Here is a 24,674-nt window from a genome sequence, read left to right on the forward strand (position 1 = left end):
TTTGTGTATTGTGAATGGTTGACATGATTCAAAGTTGGGGTGATGTGATCACAGCAGAGGATAACATTCCTCTCACCTGCAAAATATAAAAATATTACAGATTTGAAAAACACGATTGATCAGGACTAATTTTGGACTAAATATGGGTTTAGGATTATTTAGGGGCACCATCGACAACAAAACAGTGCGATGGAGAAGGCCCATTTCAGTAATATGGTTAGACAAGACAGAACTAGTATCGAACATTAAAAGACTTTGGACGATTTGACGTGTGACGACTTTGAGCTCACCCTACGGGGTGACGGACTAGGTGGACAGTGACCAAATGTTTGACGCTTGAGCTTGCTTGCGACAAGTGCACGCTCTGCTTTGTTATTCTGTGTGACTTAATTTTTTGCAGCAGCAACAGCCACCAGCCGAGGAGCGGATTGCGCGCTGCTTGCGTAACTTGTTTTCGTTCTTGCAGGTTGTCGATTGCGTTCGTGGAAAATTTGAGTTGAATTTACAAGAATATGTTGACCCTTGCCCTTTTGGTTTTTATGATGACCTTGTTGATGATATGGTTTTCAGGACATGATCCGCGGGTGCCAGGGTTCGTTCTATGACTGTTTTTATTTTGTTACTTGATGTCTGTTTTTGTGTGTACAAATGTCCGCTCGCAAAATTGTTAGGTGCGCCAGTGTGTGGATTAGAACATAGCAATTCTTGTGTTAAGTGTTTATCACAATTTGTAGTCAGATCAATAGCTAAAATCCGTATCCTAACAATTTCGAGGGAGATTTGTCATGTCTCGTCCCCAGTTTTGTTATGGGTCTAGGTTGCCATAGTTTCTGTTTGCGTCGCCCCTCTCTTCCTGTGTCACCTCAATCAATGTAACGTGTTTTGTATTTAAGTCCTGTCTGCCCCTCGCTCACCGTCGGATCATTGCATGTGTTACTGTCATGATGTCTGTTTGGTTTCTGTTCCTGTCTTTGGTAATGTCACCCTGTCTTTTTGTTCCACGTCTTTGTCGGTCAGTCCTGTTGTCTGTTGTTGGTTTTGTTGTACCATGACTTTCTTAAAAAAAAAAAATTTAAAAAAATTTGTACCCATGTATAATGCGCACCCCAGATTTTAGGACAATAAATTAGTTAAATTTTGCGCATTATACACGGAAAAAAACGGTACTTACCTACTCACTGTTTATGTGATTGGGGGGCGCACAGTGAATACCGTTTTTTTTCCATGTATAATGCGCCCCCATGTATAATACTAAAAATGGCATGTTGATGCTGGAAAAAAGCCTGTACCCATGTATAATACGCACCCAAATGTTGACTCCTACTTAAATCCGTAAACGTAAAATTATTTCAGAAAAAAGATCATCTTTGGCAACAACCGTAGTTATTCTGTCGGTCAGTATCACTGCGCATGCGCTAGCAAACTCAATAGCGAAGAAATGTTTCAGATTTGTGTAGGGTACATTGTGACAGCAAACGAGCAGGTGATCGAGCAAGCGTCTGATACGAGAGCATTGTGTTCGTATGGAGCGTGTTTGAAGTGAACAGCAGAGAAGAAAGCACATCTGTAATGGTGGCCTCCGTATGATATCCGGATAAAGAAAATAAAATAAAAAATTGTACCCATGTATAATGCGCACCCCAGATTTTAGGACAATAAATTAGTTAAATTTTGCGCATTATACATGGAAAAAATCAGTAATCTCCTCAGCCGGCCAATGCCCAATTAATGAATCTGCTGAGAAGAGTGACCGGTGGAGGTTTTCTCGCAAGCTTATAGTGCAGTGGTCCCCAACCACCGGGCCGCGGACCGGTACCGGTCCGTAGGTCACTTGGTACCGGGCCGCCAAGCCGCACAGAAAAAAAAACAATTTTTTATCGACGATCAATTAATTGAAGTCAAGACACTTGTCCCGGTCACGTGACATGTTTCCCCAGTCGAGCCCGCAAAGCTAATATGTGGCGACAGGCTAACTAACCAGGCAATGAAGCATTCAAAACTGCTTCAACACATGGAGACCAAGCATCCTGCAATAAAAGACAAACCTTCATCACTTCGGGTGTCATTGTCTCCGATTACGTCTAGATGGGACCGGCTCGTTTCTGAGACACAAACTCAGTGCTCCCACTAATTCAACGTAATGGTGAGTTTTATCTTTGTCATTTGTACTTGTTTTTATGTCAGTCGTATCATTTTATTTCATCGTATTTATATATTTATTATGAATGTATTATTTATTTATATAAATGTATTATTTATTTATATAAATGCCGGTCCGCGAAAATATTTCTGACATGTAACCGGTCCGTGGCGCAAAAAAGGTTGGGGACCACTGTTATAGTGAACATGGAACTAACTGAAGTCATATGCTGTACACCAGGGGTGTCCAAACATTTTACAAGGAGGGCCAGATTTGATAAAGTGAAGGGGCCCGGGGGCCAATCATTTCTTCAGACATTTTTTAACTACAAAAATTTCATGCAAATACACACATAAAACAATTTTCATCGTCACAATTGTCTTTATTTTTCAAATGTCAAAATAGCCAAATATAAGCCACTCAGGCAGATGCGAACAACTCTAAAAACACAAATTCTGCCTTTCATTCATATCTGGAGTCAGATAACAATGAACAAACTGTATGAAATGTCTTAAATTTACATGAGTTTAAGTATATTTTTGCCTCATGAACATTTTAAACTTTGTATGTAGAGGTTTGACTGTAATGTTGCCAATTCTGTGTTTTGTGCATACGTTAGAGCAATGGTTCCCAAACTTTTGCAGGCTGGCGCCCCCTTGGCTCCCCAGTGAATTCCTAGCGCCCCCCCCCCCCCCCACACACACACACACAGATACATATGGAAACAAACACCTCTTTCTTGATATTTGGTATGCTGCAATTTGAAAAGAGAAAGGTTAAACACAAATGTGTATTTCACAAATAAAACCCAATTTAGTAAACCAATTTATTTTTTAGCAGTTTTAACTGTTTCACCAACATAGAATGGTAAATAAACATTCCACCAGTAACCTTCATTGTCTCACACTTAATATTAATGGGATGGATGTGCTTGGTGCAGGGACATAAGCTTCTCAACATCAGCGTCGTCCACTGACTCGTCCTGTTGCACGTGTTGTGTACAAATCGTCAAACAAACGTCGACTTCGGACTGCCGCCCCCCTACCGCCTCTTTCTTCCTCACCGCCCCCCCAGATCTTTCTATCGCCCACTTTGGGAACCACTGCGTTAAAGCAATACGGTAATTCGATGTCGTAAGAGTATCGCTAAGTTTCGCGGGGGTTCATGCGGCGGAAAAAGACCACATATTGGCTATGGTTGTTGATCGCCATTAAAAGAGAAGCAAAAATCAAGAGCCTCCTTTGCTATCATTTCCACACACCAGCACAAAGGAGGGACTTTGTCAGGCTGAAGTTGACAATGTTGGGACAGAAACTCCCAAAAGACTCCAGCCAACTTGACTCACCAGTTGCGGATAGATCGAGAAGACGGATGTTGACGTGGGATTGATTTCTTCAGCCAACCGCAGTGGCTTAGCGAGGCACTCGGCCTCTTCCCGTCTCGTTTGCGCTCCAGCGCCACATTTTCAGTTGGAGAGTTGACGTTTGGGGAAAAGGGACTTTTTGATGTTTTTATGTCCGGACATTCAGCCAAGTGTCATAGCGGAACGAATTGACCATAATCGCAGAGTTCCCCAGCCAGTCACTTGGCAGCAAGCCAGACCCGGTTCAAGAGATGCTTTCAGCTCAACTTTATTTTTAGAGCACATGAAAAACAACCACGGCTGCATTTGAAGCATGAATACGTCATAGCCAAAAATGAAGTAACATTGTAATGTTAGCACAGATTAGCATTAGCAATCAGTGGAAAAAATACAAGTAAACAGATGTTTGTCTTGATAGTCATCTTCTAACATTACCTGGAAAGAATGCAGCAGAGGCCCGTGCCTGCTGCAAAGATCCTCCCAACTTGCAGTAACAACCCGGGCTAAACTTTAAGCTGAGATACAAGTCTTGTCTCCCGTTCGTAAAAACGTACGTGGATAAAAGATAAGGGAAAAGAAGAGAGCACACCACTGGACTTGGTGACGAAAGGCAGACGAAAGGAAAGATGTGAAATCATCTTTTGTCCTACAAGCTGGTTTCTTCCACGTAGTCTCGGCGCACTTCCACAACCTTTTCCTGGTAGCCCAACACATCTTCCTGGTCCCCCTCCTCCTCCACTTCTCTCCTGTTGTCACACAAGACAACACGTGTCTTAGTCGCTGCCGTCATGTCGCAATCGACACAAAGTCGCCACAAGCACGCAATTCTCGATGAAGTTTTATCGTCTTGTTGTTTCTCTTGGCTGCTTTTGTTGCTGTGTCGTGCACTACCTGCCTATGGGACTTTAATGGGGCAGTGCCTTTTTTTATTAAGAGTTGAAATGTTTTTGCAACATGTTGCAACATTCCAGTTTTGCTTTGCAATCTGTCTTCTGTATTGCAATTGGTGGCTTCAAAAAGTAAAAGGTAAAGTGATTTGCTTGAATCCACAATGCCTGAGTCTCTTGACTGTACGTTTTGTTTTTAAGAAAAGCTTGACACAAGCACTTTTTTTTTTTGCCAGATAAGCGGTTTGGAACGTGAATGAATGTTTGCTATCTGCCCAATAAAAAACCCTGTTCACTGCATGCTCAGAAAGGACAGAAGGAAATCAAGGTTGGGAAAAAATCGTAAACCGATTCTTTGCCTGCAACACAAAGCGAAAAGAAAAAATGCCCAAATGATAGCTCTTAAATCGAAGAACTCAAACTGATTAGTTGAAGCACTGGTCCAAGTCCAAGCTAGCGGTGAAGGTTCATTGTTTACTGATGACGTTGGCGCGTGCGTGTGTGTGCGTGTGCGTGCGTGTGTGTGTGTGCGCATGCCTGTAGGAGTGTGTGTGTGTGTGTGTGTGTGCGTGCGTGGGCGGAACCTGTCGTTGCCCAACAGCCTGTTGAGGATGAGGAAGATAAAGATGACGAAGAGGAAGACCACCACGGCCATCAGGCCCTTCAGCCACGGCTGAAGCGTCATCGACCCAGAGGGGGACGCACGCACACCTGACGTACAATCAACAGACATTCTTCATGTTACTTTAAAAAAAAAAAAGGGTTAGGCATATAAAATTGGCATGTAAACAAAATAGTGGCTATTTTTTTCATTTATTCATTTGTATTTATTGATATCAATATTTATTTATTGTGAATAAAATTATTAAAATAAACCATTACAAATGTTTATTTTTAAAAATGGAACAATTCCTGAGCTTCAATAGCAAAATAAAAACATGACACCTATTTTGTAATGGAAAAAAGCTTATGTGAATTTCTCAGCTATGTATTCATTTATCTCCATGTTTTAAATTTAACTAATATTGTTTAAATAAGAACCCTCCATGTATGGAGTTTGCATGTTCTCCCTGTGCCTGCGTGGGTTTTCTCCGGGCACTCCGGTTTCCTCCCACATCCCAAAAACATGCAGGGTAGGCTGATTGAGCACTCCAAATTGCCCCTACGTGTGAGGGCGAGTGTGGATGGTTGTTCGTCTCTGTGTGCCCTGTGCCAGGCAACCGGTTCAGGCTCCTGCCCAATGACTGCTGGGATAGGCTCCATCACGCCCGCGACCCCGGTGGGGTCAAGCGGTACAGAAAATGGATGATGGATGGATGGATGGACGGATGTTTAAATGAACTATTTTGCATGTTTAGGAAAATATTACAGTTTTTTCCATGTATAATGCGGGAAATTTAACTACCGTATTTTCCGCCCTATAAGGCGCACCTAAAAACCTAAATTTGCAGTGCGCCTTATAGTCCGGTGCGCCTTATATATGGATCAAGTGATGAATTTGTTGATCCATACTGGTTGTACACAGTGCTCTGCCAAAATGTTTTAGTACGTTTTAGTACGACTAGTAAATTACAAAGTCGCATCGCTTCCCAACATTACGGTAACTGTAGTCAGGGGGCGTCACCGAATACCTGTTGTACCCGCGAGGCTATTTCTAATCAAAATAGGCTGCTCTGTTCATGTTTCGAGTAAATCTACAGATCGTTATGGAAGGGAAACATAGGTAAGTAGTACCAATGCGTTAGATCGAACTTTAGTCAGTTCTGATCATTTTATAGGAGCTCGTTTGAGAAACACGATTGTTTACACTTTGCTGAGGCTCATGGGAGATTGCGAGCTGAGGGTCATGGGTTTTTGCGGATGGCTAATGCTATAACGATAGCTGCTACACGCGCGAGGCTATTTCATGTCAAAATAGGCTGCTCTGTTCATGTTTCGAGTAAATCTACGGATCGATATGGAAGGGAAACATAGGTGGGTAGTACCAATGCGTTAGATCGAACTTTAGTCAGCTCTGATCATTTTATAGGAGCACGTTTGAGAAACGTGATTGTTTACACTTTGCTGAGGCTCATGGGAGATTGCGAGCTGAGGCTCATAGGAAATTGCGGATGGCTAATGCTATAACGATAGCTGCTATACGCGCGAGGCTATTTCATGTCAAAATAGGCTGCTCCGTTAATGTTTCGAGTAAATCTACGGATCGATATGGAAGGGAAACATAGGTAAGTAGTACCAATGCGTTAGATTGAACTTTAGTCAGTTCCAATCATTTTATAGGAGATCGTTTGAGGAACGCGATTGTTTACAGAGGGCTCGTTGGTTATTGGCTAGTGGGTGCATACCGCAACCCTAGTCAACCTCAGTTTGTTGCAGTAAACCTTCTATTTTATGCGCCTTATAGTCCGGTGCGCCTTATATATGGACAAAGTTTTAAAATGGGCCGTTCGTTGAAGGTGCGCCTTATACCCCGGTGCGCCTAATAGGGCGGAAAATACGGTAATTTATTGTCCTAAAATCTTGGGTGCGTATTATACATGTGTACAACAATTTTTGAAGAAAATCTCCCTCGAAATAAAACTTGAAATCACCTTTCTTCTTGTTTGTTGTCAATCGCGCAGCGCATTCCGCCATCCTGCCCAACACACTTAGTCAGTAAAATTCATAATTGACGACATCGTTTGATGGGATGATGCAATCCTTGATGGTGTGTTATTGTCAAATATTGTTTGTTTTTTAATCTCCATCGCAGACCCCATATATCATATGGAGGCCGCCATTACAGTATGCGCAGAACGGATGCGCAAGACACGTCAGCTATATAAAGAGCGAGAGTTCAGTTTTCTTCCTATTAGTTTCAATTCACAGTTTCAATCAACAAATAACAAAATGCGTATTACAGGTAATGTTTTATTTCCCAACACTTTGCCTTGTTCCTTTCTTCTCTGCTGTTCACTTCAAACACACTCCATACGAACACAATGCTCTCGTATCAGACGTTTGCTCGATCACCTGCTCGTTTGCTGTCACAATGTACCTTACACAAATCCGAAACATTTGTTGCGGCTCCGAGTCACGACGAGGGGCAAGTTTTGGTTTCCAAGGGTGTTTTTATTCCTCTTCAACTTACCTCTCCCATACAGATCCGCCTTTTTTACATGTCCGCACGTCATTTTCCTCTCTTTTCATTTTAACCTAACTGATCGCGGTGGTGTCTTTACGGGCAGTGGGAGAAATCATCGGCAACAAAAGCCTAGTAAAGAAATCACCAGAAAGATCACCATGACAATTGTGAATAATAATAAACAATTATTATATATATTATATATATTACCCCTCCGTGAGTCGTCACCTTATCGTGGTGGAGGGGTTTCCGTGCCCCTATGATCCTAGGAGACATGTTGTCTGGGGCTTCATGCCCCTGGTAGGGTCACCCATGGCAAACGGGTCCTAGGTGAGGGGCCAGACAAAGCACGGCTCACACGAGCCCCTTATGACAAACAAAATATATGGATCTCGTTTTCCCTCGCCCGGACGCGGGTCACCGGGGCCCCCCTCTGAAGCCAGGCCTGTAGGCGGGGCTCGAAGGCGAGCGTCTGGTGGCCGGGCCTTCGCTCATGGGGCCCGGCCGGGCACAGCCCGAAAAGGAAACGTGGGTCCCCCTTCCCATGGGCTCACCACCTGTGGGAGGGGCCAAAGGGGTCGGGTGCAGTGCGAAATGGGCGGTGCCCAAAGGCAGGGACCTTGGCGGGCTGATCCCCGGCTGCAGAAGCTGGCTCTTGGGACATGGAATGTAACCTCTCTGGCTGGAAGTTCAGACTGGATATAGTCGGACTTGCCTCCACGCACAATTTGGGTTCCGGTACAAGCCCTCTCGAGAGGGGCTGGACTCTCTTCCACTCTGGAGTTGCCCACGGTGAGAGGCGTCCAGGTGTGGGTATACTTATTGCCCCCCCGGCTGGGCGCCTGCACATTGGGGTTCACCCCGGTGAACGAGAGGGTAGCCTCCTTCCGCCTTCGGGTGGGGGGACGGGTCCTGACTGTTGTTTGTGTCTATGCACCAAACGGCAGCTCAGAGTACCCACCCTTCTTGGAGTCCCTGGAGGAAGTGCTGGAGAGCGCTCCTTCTGGGGACTCCATCGTTCTACTGGGTGACTTCAATGCTCACGTGGGCAATGACAGTGAGACCTGGAAGGGCGCGATTGGGAGGAACGGCCCCCCCGATCTGAACCCGAGCGGTGTTCTATTGTTGGACTTCTGTGCTCGACACGGATTTTCTATAATGAACACCATGTTCAAACATAAGGGTATCCATGTGTGCACTTGGCACCAGGACACCCTAGGCCGCAGTTCGATGATCGACTTTGTAGTCGTGTCATTGGATTTGCGGCCGCATGTTTTGGAAACTCGGGCGAAGAGAGGGGCGGAGCTGTCAACTGATCACCACCTGGTGGTGGGTTGGCTCAGATGGTGGGGGAAGATGCCGGCCCGACCTGGCAGACCCAAACGCTCTGTGAGGGTCTGCTGGGAACGTCTGGCGGAATCCCCTGTCAGGAAGAGCTTCAACTCCCACCTCCGGCAGGGTTTTTCCCACGTCCCGGGGGAGGCGGGGGACATTGAGTGAGAGTGGACCTTGTTCCGCGCCTCCATTGTTGAGGCGGCCGACCGGAGCTGTGGCCGTAAGGTCATTGGTGCCTGTCGTGGCGGCAATCCCCGAACCCGCTGGTGGACACCGGCGGTAAGGGATGCCTTCAAGCTGAAGAAGGAGTCCTATCGGGCCGTTTTGGCCTGCGGGACTCCGGAGGCAGCTGACAGGTACCGGATGGCCAAGCGGAACGCGGCTTCGGCGGTTGCTGAGGCAAAAACCCGGGCGTGGGAGGAGTTTGTCGAGGCCATGGAGAATGACTTCCGGACGGCTTCGAGGAAATTCTGGTCCACCATCCGGCGTCTCGGGAGGGGGAAGCAGTGCAACGTCAACGCTGTTTACAGTGGAAATGGTGTGCTGCTGACCTCGACTCGGGACGTCGTGTGACCTACACGCCTTCCATTGCGGAAGCAGGGCCTGGGGACTCTGAAGAGGACTCTCTGATCTCTGGGGTCGAAGTCACTGAAGTAGTTAAAAAACTGTGGCAAGGCCCCGGGGGTGGATGAGATCCGCCCGGATTTCTTAAGGGCTCTGGATGTTGTGGGGCTGTCATGGCTGACACGTCTCTACAACATCGCATGGACATCGGGGACAGTTCCTCTGGATTGGCAGATTGGGGTGGTGGTTCCCCTCTTTAAGAAGGGGGACCGGAGGGTGTGTTCCAATTACAGGGGAATTACACTCCTCAGCCTCCCTGGTAAGGTCTATTCAGGGATGCTGGAGAGGAGGGTCCGTCGGGAAGTCGAACCTCGGATTCAGGAGGAACAGTGCGGTTTTTGTCCTGGCCGTGGAACAGTGGACCAGCTCTCCACCCTCAGCAGGATCCTCGAGGGTGCATGGGAGTTCGCCCAACCAGTCCACATGTGTTTTGTGGACTTGGAGAGGGTGTTCGGCCGTGTCCCTCGCGAGGTTCTGTGGGGGGTGCTTCGGGAGTACGGGGTACCGAGCCAACTGATGAGGGCGGTTCGGTCCCTGTATCACCAGAGTTGCCAGAGTTTGGTCCGCATTTCCGGCAGTAAGTCGGATTCGTTCCCAGTGAGAGTTGGACTCCGCCAAGGCTGCCCTTTGTCACCGATTCTGTTCATAATTTTTATGGACAGAATTTCTAGGCGCAGCCGAGGCGTTGAGGGTGTCCGGTTTGGGGACCTCAGCATCGCGTCTCTGCGTTTTGCAGACGACATGGTACTGTTGTCTTTTTCAGGCCGTGATCTCCAGCTCTCACTGGAGCGGTTCGCAGCCGAGTGTGAAGCGGTCGGGATGAGGGTCAGCACCTCCAAATCCGAATCCATGGTCCTCGATCGGAAAAGGGTGGAATGCCCTCTCCGGATCGGGGATGAGATCCTGCCCAAGTGGAGGAGTTTAAGTATCTTGGGGTCTTGTTCACGAGTGACTACCGTTTTTTTCCGTGTCTACGTAGTGCGCCCCCATGTATAGTACGCACCCTAAGAATGGCATGCTGATGCTGGAAAAAAGCTTGTACCCATGTATAATACGCACCCAATTTTTATGAATTTTAACTTTTTTAACTTGAATTTTTTTAAGTCCCAATGATCGTCACACACGCAGGGAGGCAATGGGTCCCATTTTTATAGTCTTTGGTATGGTCTTAACTAGGCTGGATGTAATTTTTTTTGTTGCCGTTGATTTCTCCGACTGCCCGTAAACGCACCACCGCGCTCCGTGCGCGCACGGGAAAGAGGCGGCTCTGTATGGGAGAGACGTTGAAGAGGAATAAAAACATCCTTGGAAACCAAAACTTGCCCCTCGTCGTGACTCGGAGCCGCAACAAATGTTTCGGATTTGTGTAGGGTACATTGTGACAGACAGCAAACTAGCAGGTGATCGAGCGAGCGTCTGATACAAGAGCATTGCGGTCGTATGAAGCATGTTTGAAATGAACAGCAGAGACGAAAGGAACAAGGCAAAGTGTTGTGAAATAAAATATTACCGTTTTTTTCCGTGTATAGTGCGCCCCCATGTATAGTACGCACCCCTAACAATGGCATGCTGATGCTGGAAAAAAGCTTGTACCCATGTATAATACGCACCCAATTTCTATGAATTTTTTTTAATTTTTTTTTAAATTTTATTTTATTTTATTTTTTTTTAAGTCCCAAAGATCGTCACACACGCAGGGAGGCAATGGGTCCCATTTTTAAAGTCTTTGGTATGGTCTTAACTAGGCTGGATGTCATTTTTTTTGTTGGCGTTGATTTCTCCGACTGCCCCTAAACGCACCACCGCGCTCCGTGCGCACACGGCGGCTCTGTATGGGAGAGACGTTGAAGAGGAATAAAAACACCCTTGGAAACCAAAACTTGCCCCTCGTCGTGACTCGGAGCCGCAACAAATGTTTCGGATTTGTGTAGGGTACATTGTGACAGACGGCAAACTAGCAGGTGATTGAGCGAGCGTCTGATACAAGAGCATTGCTGGTCGTATGGAGCGTGTTTGAAATGAACAGCAGAGACGAAAGGAACAAGGCAAAGTGTTGTGAAATAAAATATTACCTGTAATACGCATTTTGTTATTTGCTGATTGAAACTGCTAATTAAACTGTGAATTGAAACTAATAGGTGGAGAACTGAACTCTCGCTCTTTATATAGCTGTCGTGTCTTGCGCAACCGTTCTGCGCATCTGTAATGGCGGCCTCCGTATGACGTCCGGTCCGCGATGGAGATTAAAAAACAAACAATATTTGACAATAACACACCATCGAGGATTGCACCATCGCATCAAACGATGTGTCGTCAATTATGAATTTTACTAAGTGTGTTGGGCAGGATGGCTGAATGCGATGCGCGATTGACAACAAACAAGAAGAAAGGTGAGTTTTATTTCGGGGGAGATTTGTCATGTCTCGTCCCCAGTTTTGCTATGTGTATAGGTTGCCATAGTTTCTGTTCGTGTCACCCCGCTCTTCCTGTGTCACCTCAATCGATGTAACGTGTTTTGTATTTAAGTCCTGTCTGCCCCTCGCTCACCGTTGGATCATTGCATGTGTTACTGTCATTCTGTTCCTGTCTTTGGTAATGTCACCCTGTCTTTTTGTTCCACGACTTTGTCGGTCAGTCCTGTTGTTGGTTTTGTTGTACCATGACTTTATTTAAAAAAAAAAAAAAAAAAAAAAATTAAAAAAAAAAAAAAATTAAATTTTTTTTTCTTTGTACCCATGTATAATACGCACCCCAGATTTTAGGACAATAAATTAGTAAAATATTGCGCACTATACACGGAAAAAAACGGTACCTGTAATACGCATTTTGTTATTTGCTGATTGAAACTGCTAATTAAACTGTGAATTGAAACTAATAAGAAGAAAACAACTCTCGCTCTTTATATAGCTGACGTGTCTTGCGCATACGTTCTGCGCATCTGTAATGGCGGCCTCCGTATGACGTCCGGTCCGCGATGGAGATTAAAAACAAACAATATTTGACAATAACACACCATCAAGGATTGCACCATCGCATCAAACGATGTGTCGTCAATTATGGATTTTTTTGACTAAGTGTGTTGGGCACGATGGCTGAATGCGATGCGCGATTGACAACAAACAAGAAGAAAGGTGAGTTTTTGTTGGAATAATTTAAGTAAAGCCTTGTCATTTATTAGTTTATGGCTTTCCTTTCATCTAGGTTCTTTCTCTTTAGTGACAGGGATTCCTTTTGATCCCTGTGGATTTTATCCTTCCTGTCCTTATGTTATCTGTGTTTTTTGTTTCTGTAAGAGGCCTTCACTAACAATGAGCAGAGCTTATTTGCATAGGCGAAATGTTCTTATTTGGTTGAAAGAAACTTCATTCCTTTTAGTTAACTGTAGGTTTGGTTCATAGATGGTTACAAGTTATCCCATATTTACTCAATGTTTGTTAAAGTGTTTAGGACAAGTCACTCATTCTTATTACGTGTTAATTTACTAAGTAGATAAAGTCTAGCCAAGGTTTAGTTGCATTGTTCCACAGGAGTTATCTGATCTCGCTCGCGGACGACTCGGCCAACAACTGGAGGAGAACAGATGGACAAACTCTGCGGGGGTCACGGGCCGACAATGAAGTGCGAATTCACACCACACTACATTCCTTAGCTAATCAGCGTTGCTACAGACACAATCTCCCCTCCCTTTAGTGTAGCAACGCCTCTGTAACCAGGGAAACCAAAACATTAAATAGAGGAGCACGTGGAGGGAGAACTCAGAATTGATGGAGATTGTAACCGAGTTTCCTCTCTCTATCGTTCTCCTCGCGAGTAAACCTGTTCTGGTTCTTTTCTCCTCTTCCTTCCAGTGTGTGGTTTAATGTCTGATGGTATTTAGACCTAACATTTATTTGGTCCTTCGAGCCGGATGCCAAAACACCTGAGGACTCCAGCGGGCAGCAGCGGAGATCCAGAAAGACTGCGCGTGGCAGGACCTCCCTAGGTGGGGTCCTAGAATCCTTTTCAAGGGCTGGTTGTCTGCTCCGCCAGCTGGAATCCAAAGGTTGAAGGCAGTCCGAGGAGCAGAGGTGAGGAGAACCAGAGGGTGAGTTTGTTTGGGGTTTTTATTAAAAGAATGAGCGGCCGAGGGCTCGTCGTGCCCTATAAAAGTCCTAGGACAGAACGGAGAGGTCCGTTCTAAAGGTACCAAAACGGAGAGGTCCGTTGAAATAAAAGGACAGAGGTGTCCAAGAAAAGTTACAAAACGGAGAGGTCCGTTCTAACGGTAACAAAACGGAGAGGTCCGTTTAAATAAAAGGACAAAGGTGTCCGGCGGAGAGGTCCGTTTGTAGGGTTAGCGTAGTCCGCGGGAAACCGAAAGTCACGCAATACTGTATGATTGAGAGTGTGAATGGGAATACGTATCACTAGATATAGTATTCCATATTAAAGGAGTGGGGAACACATAACGTGGTTCTGTGGACGCAATAGGCAAGGATTCTCCACCAGCCACCAGAACGCTGGTAGAAGTGAGAATCACCACAGGATCTTTTCGTTATCCCACTGGAAACACCCAACTTTAGAAACCCCTATGGTTTTACAGTTGGGACCAAATTGATTAAAATGGGGAACGAGAAGAGTAAAACTAAAATCCGAGATACTCTAAAATGTAACGATTCGAAAATAATTGAAAGGCAGGATCTCGACCAACTTAGAAATTTCGATAAATGGGTTAAAAAATATGAATTTGAGGGAGAACTAGAAGCAGTACAAGAGCAAGAAGAGAAAACACATGCTACAAATTCAAAACTAAAGATCATTGCGAAGTTGTATCCGCAAATGCATGACACACACAAAATTGAGGAATCACCTCCTCCTTATGGGATGACGGACAGAGCCACTAGGCAGAAAAGCCCGCTAGAAATGGATTGGTCAAAGGAAATCAAAGCAAATTATACAGAAATAGGCAGAACAAAGCAAAATGATAATGAAACCTTTGATGAGTATCGAGTGCGCATGACAAAAGTGTTTAAAACACACAGTGGACTGGTGGAAGATAATGCGCCTCAAGGTGCTTATCAGCAGCAATTAAAAAATGCCATCCATGTAGGGTCCAAGCCTGCAATACAAATTAGGGTGATCAATAATCATATAGGAATGAACACCGGAACTTTGGAGGAATATATAAATCATGCCCTCCATTCGGAAAAAATAGTAATAGGCAAACAAAAACGAAAACAAATGAAAGCTTCAAAAGACACTTTTCTGGTTGACCAGGATAGTGACACTTTTTACCAAAATGCAGGCAGAGGACAGAAAGGCCAGAGAGGGCGAGCAATGTCTAACAGAGGAGGCTTTAGAGGCCGAGGAAGAGGAGTTGTGCAACCTCCAATAAAGTGCTGGAATTGCGGAGAAAACGGTCACATGGCACGTGACTGCACAAATTAACAGAAACACTATGACTAGGCCAAAATCAAATCAGATCAGGTTTCCATGTAATGAAGTGGGAACCTGGCTGCCAAAATTAAGGAGAAATTAGCTTAAATATACAGGAGATATTTGTGTTAAAAGGATAAAGTAATACAAAGTAACACTTAAGTTAAAATTTGCAAAATAAATGGAAAGGAATTACAAATAGCTTTTAAAAGTAAAATAGAGAATAGATCTGACAAGTAATACGAGAAAAAAAGTGTTCTTAGTGCGTTCTGTGTGTTCTTATATGTTGTGGGTCATCCTTTTGTGCTGGTGTGTGTGTGCGTGTGGGCGCAGAGGATCCTCATGAATGGGTGTGTGTATGAGTGCGAGTGAGAGGTGTATTCTATGGAAGAAATCAGTCATGGAGAATGTTCTGGAGGCTGTTGAGCAATAATAGGGAAATTGAGAAGTGGATGATGGTGTGTTTAAGGTGGTTGGAGAAACTAAGATGAGCAGTGTGTGGAAGTAGAGAAAATAAGACGTGTTTGGCAGGAAGTGACTAGAATGGTGGCTTGATAGGACGAGAATGAGACAGCAAATGTTGTGTAGAAGACTGAAAGATGTTGAAGGTGAACATGATGGGGGAGGGCAACGGCAAAGTTGGCCTGCCCTTTGAGAAGGTGAAACTGATAAGCGTGCCTGCGCTTGCGCGTTGTCGCGGGGCGGGGCTGTCCGCATGGGCCTGTGCTATGCTCGTGTGGGCGGTGGGCCGGCATCATGATTGTTGCAGGAAATGGCCAGCCTGTGACCAATCAACATTGATGCCGCGCCCCCCCTCGCACGAGGGGTGCTATGGCTGCGGACGAAGCAGAGAAAGTGTGCGTTTCTCAGAGAATGTTTGAATATTTGGAGCAGGGTGATGCTTAAGGAAGACATGACAATGTTTGCATTAAGGATGAAGGGCACTGATAAAAAAAAAGAGTATAACCAAAACGTCAGAGGAGGATGACGTTTGCGCAGCGTTGTTTGTTGGTATTGTTTGTGAGTTGTGTCTCTACTGTTTTTGTGTTGTCTGTGTAGTGTAGGTGTTATGTGTTAAAAGGGGGAAATTGGCTAATATAGGTGCAAAAAAGAATTTCCTACACTGTAGTCTATCTGACTTGCACCGCAAAACAAAAACGATTTTGTAAAAATAGGAAGTAAAAAAAAGCAAGCAATTAGTTTATGGGCAGAAACTATATTAATGAAACTTAATTAGAAACTAGCATTAAGGCTAGGAATTAATGCCTAACCTTGATGAAACAAAACTTGAGAGATGGAAAGAACTTGCTTTCTGGAATTGGATGAAGAAAAATTATACAATAATGACATTTTGAAGCTAAATTTAAAAGGTATAGTCAATTGGTTGTGTCAAGACTTTTAAGTTTTTACATTTGAGAATAAGAGAGCGATCGAGTTGACGTTAAGAAACAACAACAATTAACTATTATCCTAATTTACTGACGGTTATTTTGTTGATTTTTATCTTTTCCAATTAGTGGATTGGTTTGACACCTTGAGGAAGGAAAGATTAGGATGTGGAACACGGGTTTAGACAACCAGTTACACACGCAAAACATGTGTGCACTGGGACACTGAGAAGCATTTTGGAAGGTGTGTCAAATTGAATGGAGATGAAATCATATGTAGTAATACAACACTTTACTACATATGGATTCCCTAAATTGTACTATTGAGTTACGTAAAACATACATTTTGATTTTTATTCAAATTGCTAAGATTCTTGTGATAAACGATGAGAAAATGATTGAAAAGAATCTACAACTAAGCTAGTAGCAGTCCAATTGCCACGAAAAATAGCTATATGCACGTGTGCAGGGCACACACGAGACTGATAAGGTGCCAAGAGGTAACAAGCTTGCAGACGGAACTGCATAGCTGTAGTGCAAAAGACCATTCAAATTTTATACACAGAAGAAGCAGATTAAATTACTGAAACATTTTTAAAGATGTGCAGCGACAAAATCCATCGACTGAAATTCAATTATGGACGAAAAGAGGAGCAAGAGTGGAGAATGGTATCTATAAATGACCAGAAGACTGACCTATCCTCCAAAAAACCTATACAAGTGGGCAGCAATATTGAGCCATGGTTGTGCGTCGCATGGCTCAAGAGGAGGGATAATGGGGCAGTTCAGTCAGCTTTATACATCATGTGAATTTGATTCATATTCAAAACAGTTAAACAGTTATAAAAAATGTTTTTGACGAGCTGGTTTAACATGTGCTTAGCGCAATCCACAGGGTTATAGTGCCTGGTCATAATAGATGCATTCTAAAAATGGATTGAATTGGCTTCAAAATATACACTGAATGCCTTAACAGTGGCAAAAACGTTATGTAAAGAAATAATAGTTTGTCAACAACTGCTGTAGATGTTAAAGAATGGAATCAATATCTCGAAAATGAATGTGGATAGTTTGTTTACTGATTGTGAAATGTGCGACAGAGTGTTCTATATAATATCCGTTGAATGGAAGAAAAAGAAAAGAAACCATTGCTTTTAGAGAATGTAGTCAACCAAAATTATATATGTACCGACATGCCAAGATCTGGGAAAAAGCTGGAAAAAAACAAAAATATAATGTCTTCAAATTTGAGAGGCGACGATGATCTGACTAAAATTGATGCAATTAAAGTCCCCAGAGGAGTTCCGGATTAATAAGAATTAATTGACCAAATTGAAGCGGGATGGGAGTCCTCCATTTGCTGCTGGTGGACGATGAACAAGAACGTTGACAGGATAAATTACATCCATTGCAACATGCAGAAATTGGGCAAACGGACACAAGCGGGACTTGAGGCAGTGCGCGAACAGCTAGCCACGCCTTCCCTAAAGTTAATCCAGAACCGCAATGCTCTTGTTATGTTGTTGTCTGGGAAAGGAAGGGTCTGCGCAATGTTCAGGGAACAATGCTGCACCTTCATCCAGAATGACACCGCCCCTGATGGGAGCCTGTCCCTCAACACGAGGATGAAAGAGCACAACAAGTGGATGACTGCTTTTGGGAAGTATAAAGCCCTTGTGTCCTCAATTACTGCCATACTCACCTTGTGTGGATGTTGTTACATTCCATGTCTCCGTGCTCTGTTTAATCGTCTTATCACTACAGCAATCTCGCCCATGGACGACGAGATGGCCCGGGTATGCCTAATGTCTGAACGGCAGCATGTTGATGATAACGGTGATGATGATGCAATTTTTGCACTTGAGTTCACAGACTTTTCCCCAGATCTGTGTGTTTACGAATGATAATATCGCGACATTTATCCTTTTTTGGTGTAAACTTATTTGTGCCATACTTGTGATCCGACAACTGAAAATCGAGAGAAGTTTTTGGTGATGTAAATATTGAGCAAATATGTGATAAACAGGAGGGAAATGTTGGAATAATTTAAGTAAAGCCTTGTCATTTATTAGTTTATGGCTTTCCTTTCATCTAGGTTCTTTCTCTTTAGTGACAGGGATTCCTTTTGATCCCTGTGGATTTTATCCTTCCTGTCCTTATGTTATCTGTGTTTTTTGTTTCTGTAAGAGGCCTTCACTAACAATGAGCAGAGCTTATTTGCATAGGCGAAATGTTCTTATTTGGTTGAAAGAAACTTCATTCCTTTTAGTTAACTGTAGGTTTGGTTCATAGATGGTTACAAGTTATCCCATATTTACTCAATGTTTGTTAAAGTGTTTAGGACAAGTCACTCATTCTTATTACGTGTTAATTTACTAAGTAGATAAAGTCTAGCCAAGGTTTAGTTGCATTGTTCCACAGGAGTTATCTGATCTCGCTCGCGGACGACTCGGCCAACAACTGGAGGAGAACAGATGGACAAACTCTGCGGGGGTCACGGGCCGACAATGAAGTGCGAATTCACACCACACTACATTCCTTAGCTAATCAGCGTTGCTACAGACATAATCTCCCCTCCCTTTAGTGTAGCAACGCCTCTGTAACCAGGGAAACCAAAACATTAAATAGAGGAGCACGTGGAGGGAGAACTCAGAATTGATGGAGATTGTAACCGAGTTTCCTCTCTCTATCGTTCTCCTCGCGAGTAAACCTGTTCTGGTTCTTTTCTCCTCTTCCTTCCAGTGTGTGGTTTAATGTCTGATGGTATTTAGACCTAACAGTTTTATTTCGGGGGAGATTTGTCATGTCTCGTCCCCAGTTTTGCTATGTGTCTAGGTTGCCATAGTTTCTGTTCGCGTCGCCCCTCTCTTCCTGTGTCACCTCAATCGATGTAACGTGTTTTGTATTTAAGTCCTGTCTGCCCCTCGCTCACCGTTGGATCATTGCATGTGTTACTGTCATTCTGTTCCTGTCTTTGGTAATGTCACCCTGTCTTTTTGTTCCACGACAAAGTCCTGTTGTTGGTTTTGTTGTACCATGACTTTCTTTAAAAAAATAAAATTAAATTAAATTAAAAAATTTTTTTTTGTACCCATGTATGCACCCCAGATTTTAGGACAATAAATTAGTTAAATTTTGCGCACTATACACGGAAAAAAACGGTATGTCTCTCAGCTGGCCTGGGAACGCCTTGGGGTCCCCCGGGATGAGCTAGATGAAGTGGCTGGGGAGAGGGAAGTCTGGGAGTCCCTCCTGAAGCTGCTGCCCCCGCGACCCGACCCCGGATAAGCGGAAGAAGATGGATGGATTATCTATATTATTATTATAATAATAAATAATTGTGATAAATAACTGGAACATCACTCAAATATTGGTGATTCCGTTGAGAGTCTCACATATTTCTTCGCTATCGAGTTTGCTACTGCATGCGCAGTGATACTAACCGGCAGAATAACATCCGGTTGTTCCCAAAGATGATCTTTTTTCTGAAATAATTTTATGGTTACGGACTTAAGTAACCCGGCCCCGTCATACCAAAGACAATAAAATTGGGACCCATTGCCTCCCTGCTTGGCACTCAGCATTAAGGGTTGGAATTGGGGGGTTAGATCACCAAATGATTCCCGAGCGCGGCGCCGCTGCTGCTCACTGCTCCCCTCTCCCCCAGGGGATGGATTAAAATCACACGGAGATGGGTCAAATGCAGAGGACAAATTTCACCACACCCAGATGTGTGTGTGGCGATCATTGGGACTTTAAAAATAAATAAATAAAAATTTGGGTGCGTATTATACTTGGGTACAGGCTTTTTTCCAGCATCGACATGCCCTTTTTAGGGTGCGTATTATACATAAGGGCGCATTATATATGGAAAAAAACGGTGAATAGATTACAAGTGATAATGATTCATAGATACGACAAAAAACTCATAACTAGAGATGCACCGATCCGACTTTTTCAGTTTCGATACCGATACCGATGCCGTGGCTTTGCGTATCGGTCGATACCCGATACCGATCCGATATTATGGTTGACTTAACAAGCTACATAACTCTACATGTGGAACAGAAAAGACCAAAGGCAATGGCATCAGGCAGACTACACAGTTCTTTGCTCTAAATTAGGGGTGTCCAAACTAACGGTCCAGTTTTTATTGGCCCGCAGCAAATTCTGAAAACATAATTGAATATGGCCCGCACAAGAAGCTTGAGCTCAGCTTCTCAGTTTCCACACTAGATGGAGCCCGCCACACAAAGCGTTTGTTGTCCCATTAACACCCCCCCGGAAGAGAAGCGAACACCCATCGTTTGACATCCGATTAGCACCCCCCCCCCCCCCCCATTCGGGAGAGAAGCGAACGTGCAGCCTTTGACGTCCCATTAGCAACCCGAAGAGAAGCGAACGCGCAGGGTTTGACGTCCGCTTAGCAACCCGGGGAAGAGAAGCGAACGTTCGCTCCATGTTTGCGTTTGTTTAGAAAACTCTCGTGGCATGCGGCACACGTGCTGCTGACGGATGACGTAGCCCGCGTCCCAAAAGATTAAAGAAAGTATCGGCTCACAGATCGGCTGTATTTTCCGATACCCGATCCATCTATTTTGTTGATATCGGGGCCGATATCCGATCCAGATATCGGATCGGTGCATCTCTACTCATAATCATTCATTTTATTATTTATGTGTTATTATGTCCCCCGCCTACTACCCGTTGACAGCTGGGATAGGCTCCAGCACGCCCGCGACCCCTCTGGGGACCAAGCGGTACAGAAAATGGATGGATGGATGTTATTATCATTATTCAAATAACCTTTTTAACATTTGTCTAACATTTGACCTCATCTGTTTTGAAATTGGCAACGGAAAACAAAACAAAAACAGTATTTTACCTGTGTGAATTGAGGCCTGCGCTGCACTCTGCAACGCGCACAAGACGACGAAAGGCCAAAACATCCTGAAAGTAACCCAGTGGCTTGTTCACGCACAAAGACCGACAACGCACGGCAAGCCTCTAATCTTTCCTTTTACTGTGGTGACCAAAGGTCACCAATATGTTGTGCTTTCCAGTCAGGGCGTGAATCATAACACTACCTGATACATTAGTTATTAACAGCGCACAGCTCATCACGGACAGCTCCTCATGAAACGAGTATTAAGAGAGTTAGAAGGTCGGTTATGATTTCAGACTGTCCCTAAAGGCAACGCGACATGCTTGATTAAGGATTTTGAAAACGGCTCATTAGTTAAAGTTAAAGTCCCAATGATTGTCACACACACAATCAGAGGGGGAGAAGAGAGCAGTGAGCAGCAGCGGTGCCGCGCTTGGGAATCATTTTGGTGATCTAAGCCCCCAATTCCAACCCTTAATGCTGAGTGCCAAGCAGGGAGGCAAGTCTTTGGTATGACCCGGCCGGGATTCGAACCCACAACCTTCCAGTCTCACGGCGGACACTCTACTACTAGACCACTGAGCTGGTTATTAGTTGTTGCAGAAGGCCATTATTTTAAGGGAGCAGACAGTACAGCCAAGTGCGGAGCGACAGAGACTTTATTGTGGGGAAGGAGGGGAATAGTGGGTGCTGGAGCGGCGATCGGGCTGGGGGGTGGACAGGTGGACTTCTGGGAAGGGAACTGACAGCACGGACTGGCGGACTATACAGGCAATTCTGCAGGAGCACCAAAACGGTCAAGTGAGTCAGGCTTACAGGAACGGGGGAGCGAAGCGGCATCACGGCACAGGCTGACACGCGGGTTTGCGCTGGCTGCGCTGATATAGCGCACTCAACGGGCCCGCGACACCTGCGTAAAGATGGCCCCTCACCCCACGCAAAATATAAGGAAAAATTTCGTTTGTGCTTCGTTTGTGCTGGTTTGTGCCGTAAAAAACTTCGTTTGTGCAGCAACGGTTTTCTAGTTATAAAAGATTACTTTATAGGTCATCCAGAGTTCACCCAGACCCCCATCTGCGCAAAATGAACCCAAAATGGTACCGTTCGTTTGTGCTTTGTTTGTGCTGGTTTGTGCTGCAAAAAGTTTCATTCGTGCTGCTACGGTTTCGTAGATATTACACATTTATTTTATAGCGATGACGTCACCCAGCCCCCTGTTTTCCTCCAAATGGACCCAAAATGGTACCGTTCGTTTGTGCTTCGTTTGTGCTGGTTTGTGCTGCAAAAATTTTTGTTTGTGCTGCTATGGTTTTTTAGTTTTGAAAGATTATTTTATAGGTCATCCAGAGTTCACCCAGCCCCCCATCTGCTCCAAATGAACCCAAAATGGTACCGTTCGTTTGTGCTTTGTTTGTGCTGGTTTCTGCTGCAAAACGTTTGGTTTGTGCTGCTACGGTTTCGTAGATATTACACATTTATTTTATAGCGATGACGTCACCCAGCCCCCCATTTTACTCCAAATGGACCCAAAATGGTACCGTTCGTTTGTGCTTCGTTTGTGCTGGTTTGTGCTGCAAAAAGTTTCGTTTGTGCTGCTACGGTTTCGTAGATATTACACATTTAATTTATAGCGATGACGTCACTCAGCCCCCATTTAAGTGCCCGCGACAGGTGGCGGCGATTCCGCTGACAGAAGGGGCACGGTCGTGTCGCAGGTGTCGCAACCACGTGACAACTATTTCGGACAGCCCGAAAGGCAACCCCTGTCTTTTCGCGAGTTGATCGTTTGTGAGCGAAACAGAGACTTCTGACTGTTACTTAAGACAACACCTGCCACTGTGAAAGGTGAAAAACATACTTGCATCATTTTTATTGTATTGCTTTTTCAGTTAAAACAGTTTTATTTTTGTTTGCATTATTTTTGAATGGTCATAAGTTGTAATTATGTACAGGACTTTATTGCAGCTGCGGTTGTTGCAGTGGCTGGACGAGTTAATAGAAACTCGATCACCCATGATGAAAAAGTGATTATGTAATTTGTACCGTGATCGCTACTCACCAGTTAAATGCATTTGTTGTGAAGGAACCCAAATGGAAGTGATGTGCTTTTGTGCCCGGTGGTGGCCTTAAAATGAGTGTTTAAGACAAGACACAACGGTGGTGGGCCTCATCAGCGATGACGACGACCTGGACTACAGAGAGGAGGTGGAGCAGTTGGTGGGCTGGTGCAGAGACAATGGCCTGATCCTGAATGTGGAGAAGACGAAGGAGATCATCGTCGACTTCAGGAAGAAACGGCCTCACCACGCTCCACTGATCATCAACAGCTCAGATGTGGAGGTGGTCAGCAGTACTAAATTCCTGGGGGTCCACATCGCAGACGACCTCACCTGGACTGGGAACACCACAACACTGGTCAAGAGGGCACAGAAGCGATTGTACTTCCTGCGGCAGATGAGGAGGGCCCACCTGCCCCCACCCATCATGAGGACGTTCTACCGACGCACCATAGAGAGCATTCTGACGAGCTGTCTCTCGGTGTGGTGTGGGGGTTGCACCACCTCCGATTGGAAGAACGTAAGGAGAGTGGTGAGGACAGCAGAGAGGATCATCGAGGCTCCTCTTCCCTCCATTCAGGACTTATCATCCCAGCGCTGCGTGTCCCGAGCCCGGAATATCATTAGTGACCCATCACCCCCCCACCAAGGACTGTTCTCCCTGCTACCCTCTGGGAAGAGATTTCGCAGCATCCGCTGCAGGTCTACCAGGTTCTGCAATAGTTTTTTCCCTACTGTCGTCAGACTGTTGAACAGTCAACCTAGCATTCCCCTGCGCACTTCGTAGATATTTTTTGTTTCCTTCATTGCTGCACTTTATATTTATCTTATTTATCTTATCTTATTGGCGGCTCGGTTGCGCACTGGGTAGCACGTCCGCCTCACAGTCAGGAGGGTGCGGGTTCGATTCCACCTCCGGCCCTCCCTGTGTGGAGTTTGCATGTTCTCCCCGGGCGCGTGTGGGTTTTCTCCGGGCACTCCGGTTTCCTCCCACATCCCAAAAACATGCTTGGTAGGCCGATCGGAGACTCCAAATTGTCCCTAGGTGCGAGTGCGGATAGTTGTTTGTCTCTGTGTGCCCTGCAATCGGCTGGCAACTGGTTCAGGGTGTCCCCCGCCTACTACCCGATGACGGCTGGGATAGGCTCCAGCACGCCCGCGACCCCTGTTGGGACTAAGCGGTTCAGAAAATGGATGGATGGATGGATCTTATCTTATTTTATATTTATATAGATATGTCACTTTTTGGCCAGCCGATATGTAATTCCTTTGTTGAGAGCCGTATGCAATGTAATTTCGTTTTGTGTGCACTGTGTGTTTACAAAATGACAATAAAGTCTGTCTAAGTCTCTAAGTCTAAGAATACCGCCAAAAGACAGCACTTTATCATCATATTAATCACGCTACTATAATCACTGTTGAAGGAGCTCCTTTGCTAAAATCACACTAACCTGAA

At 44.9% G+C, this 24,674-nt stretch overlaps 1 protein-coding gene across 1 annotated transcript; it reads right to left on the reverse strand.

The window, feature by feature from the left end:
• Positions 1-2,847: 2,847 nt before the first annotated feature.
• On the reverse strand, positions 2,848-21,263 carry smim24 (small integral membrane protein 24). Its single transcript, XM_061296404.1, has 3 exons — positions 21,162-21,263; positions 4,975-5,101; positions 2,848-4,249 (listed from the first exon to the last, which is right to left on the reverse strand). The coding sequence occupies exons 1-3, from the start codon at positions 21,223-21,225 to the stop codon at positions 4,150-4,152; spliced, it is 291 nt and encodes a 96-aa protein (XP_061152388.1). The 5' UTR covers positions 21,226-21,263; the 3' UTR covers positions 2,848-4,149.
• Positions 21,264-24,674: the final 3,411 nt, after the last annotated feature.

The sequence above is a fragment of the Syngnathus typhle genome, linkage group LG14 (genome assembly GCF_033458585.1).
Source record: "Syngnathus typhle isolate RoL2023-S1 ecotype Sweden linkage group LG14, RoL_Styp_1.0, whole genome shotgun sequence".
In the NCBI taxonomy this organism is placed as follows: domain Eukaryota; kingdom Metazoa; phylum Chordata; class Actinopteri; order Syngnathiformes; family Syngnathidae; genus Syngnathus; species Syngnathus typhle.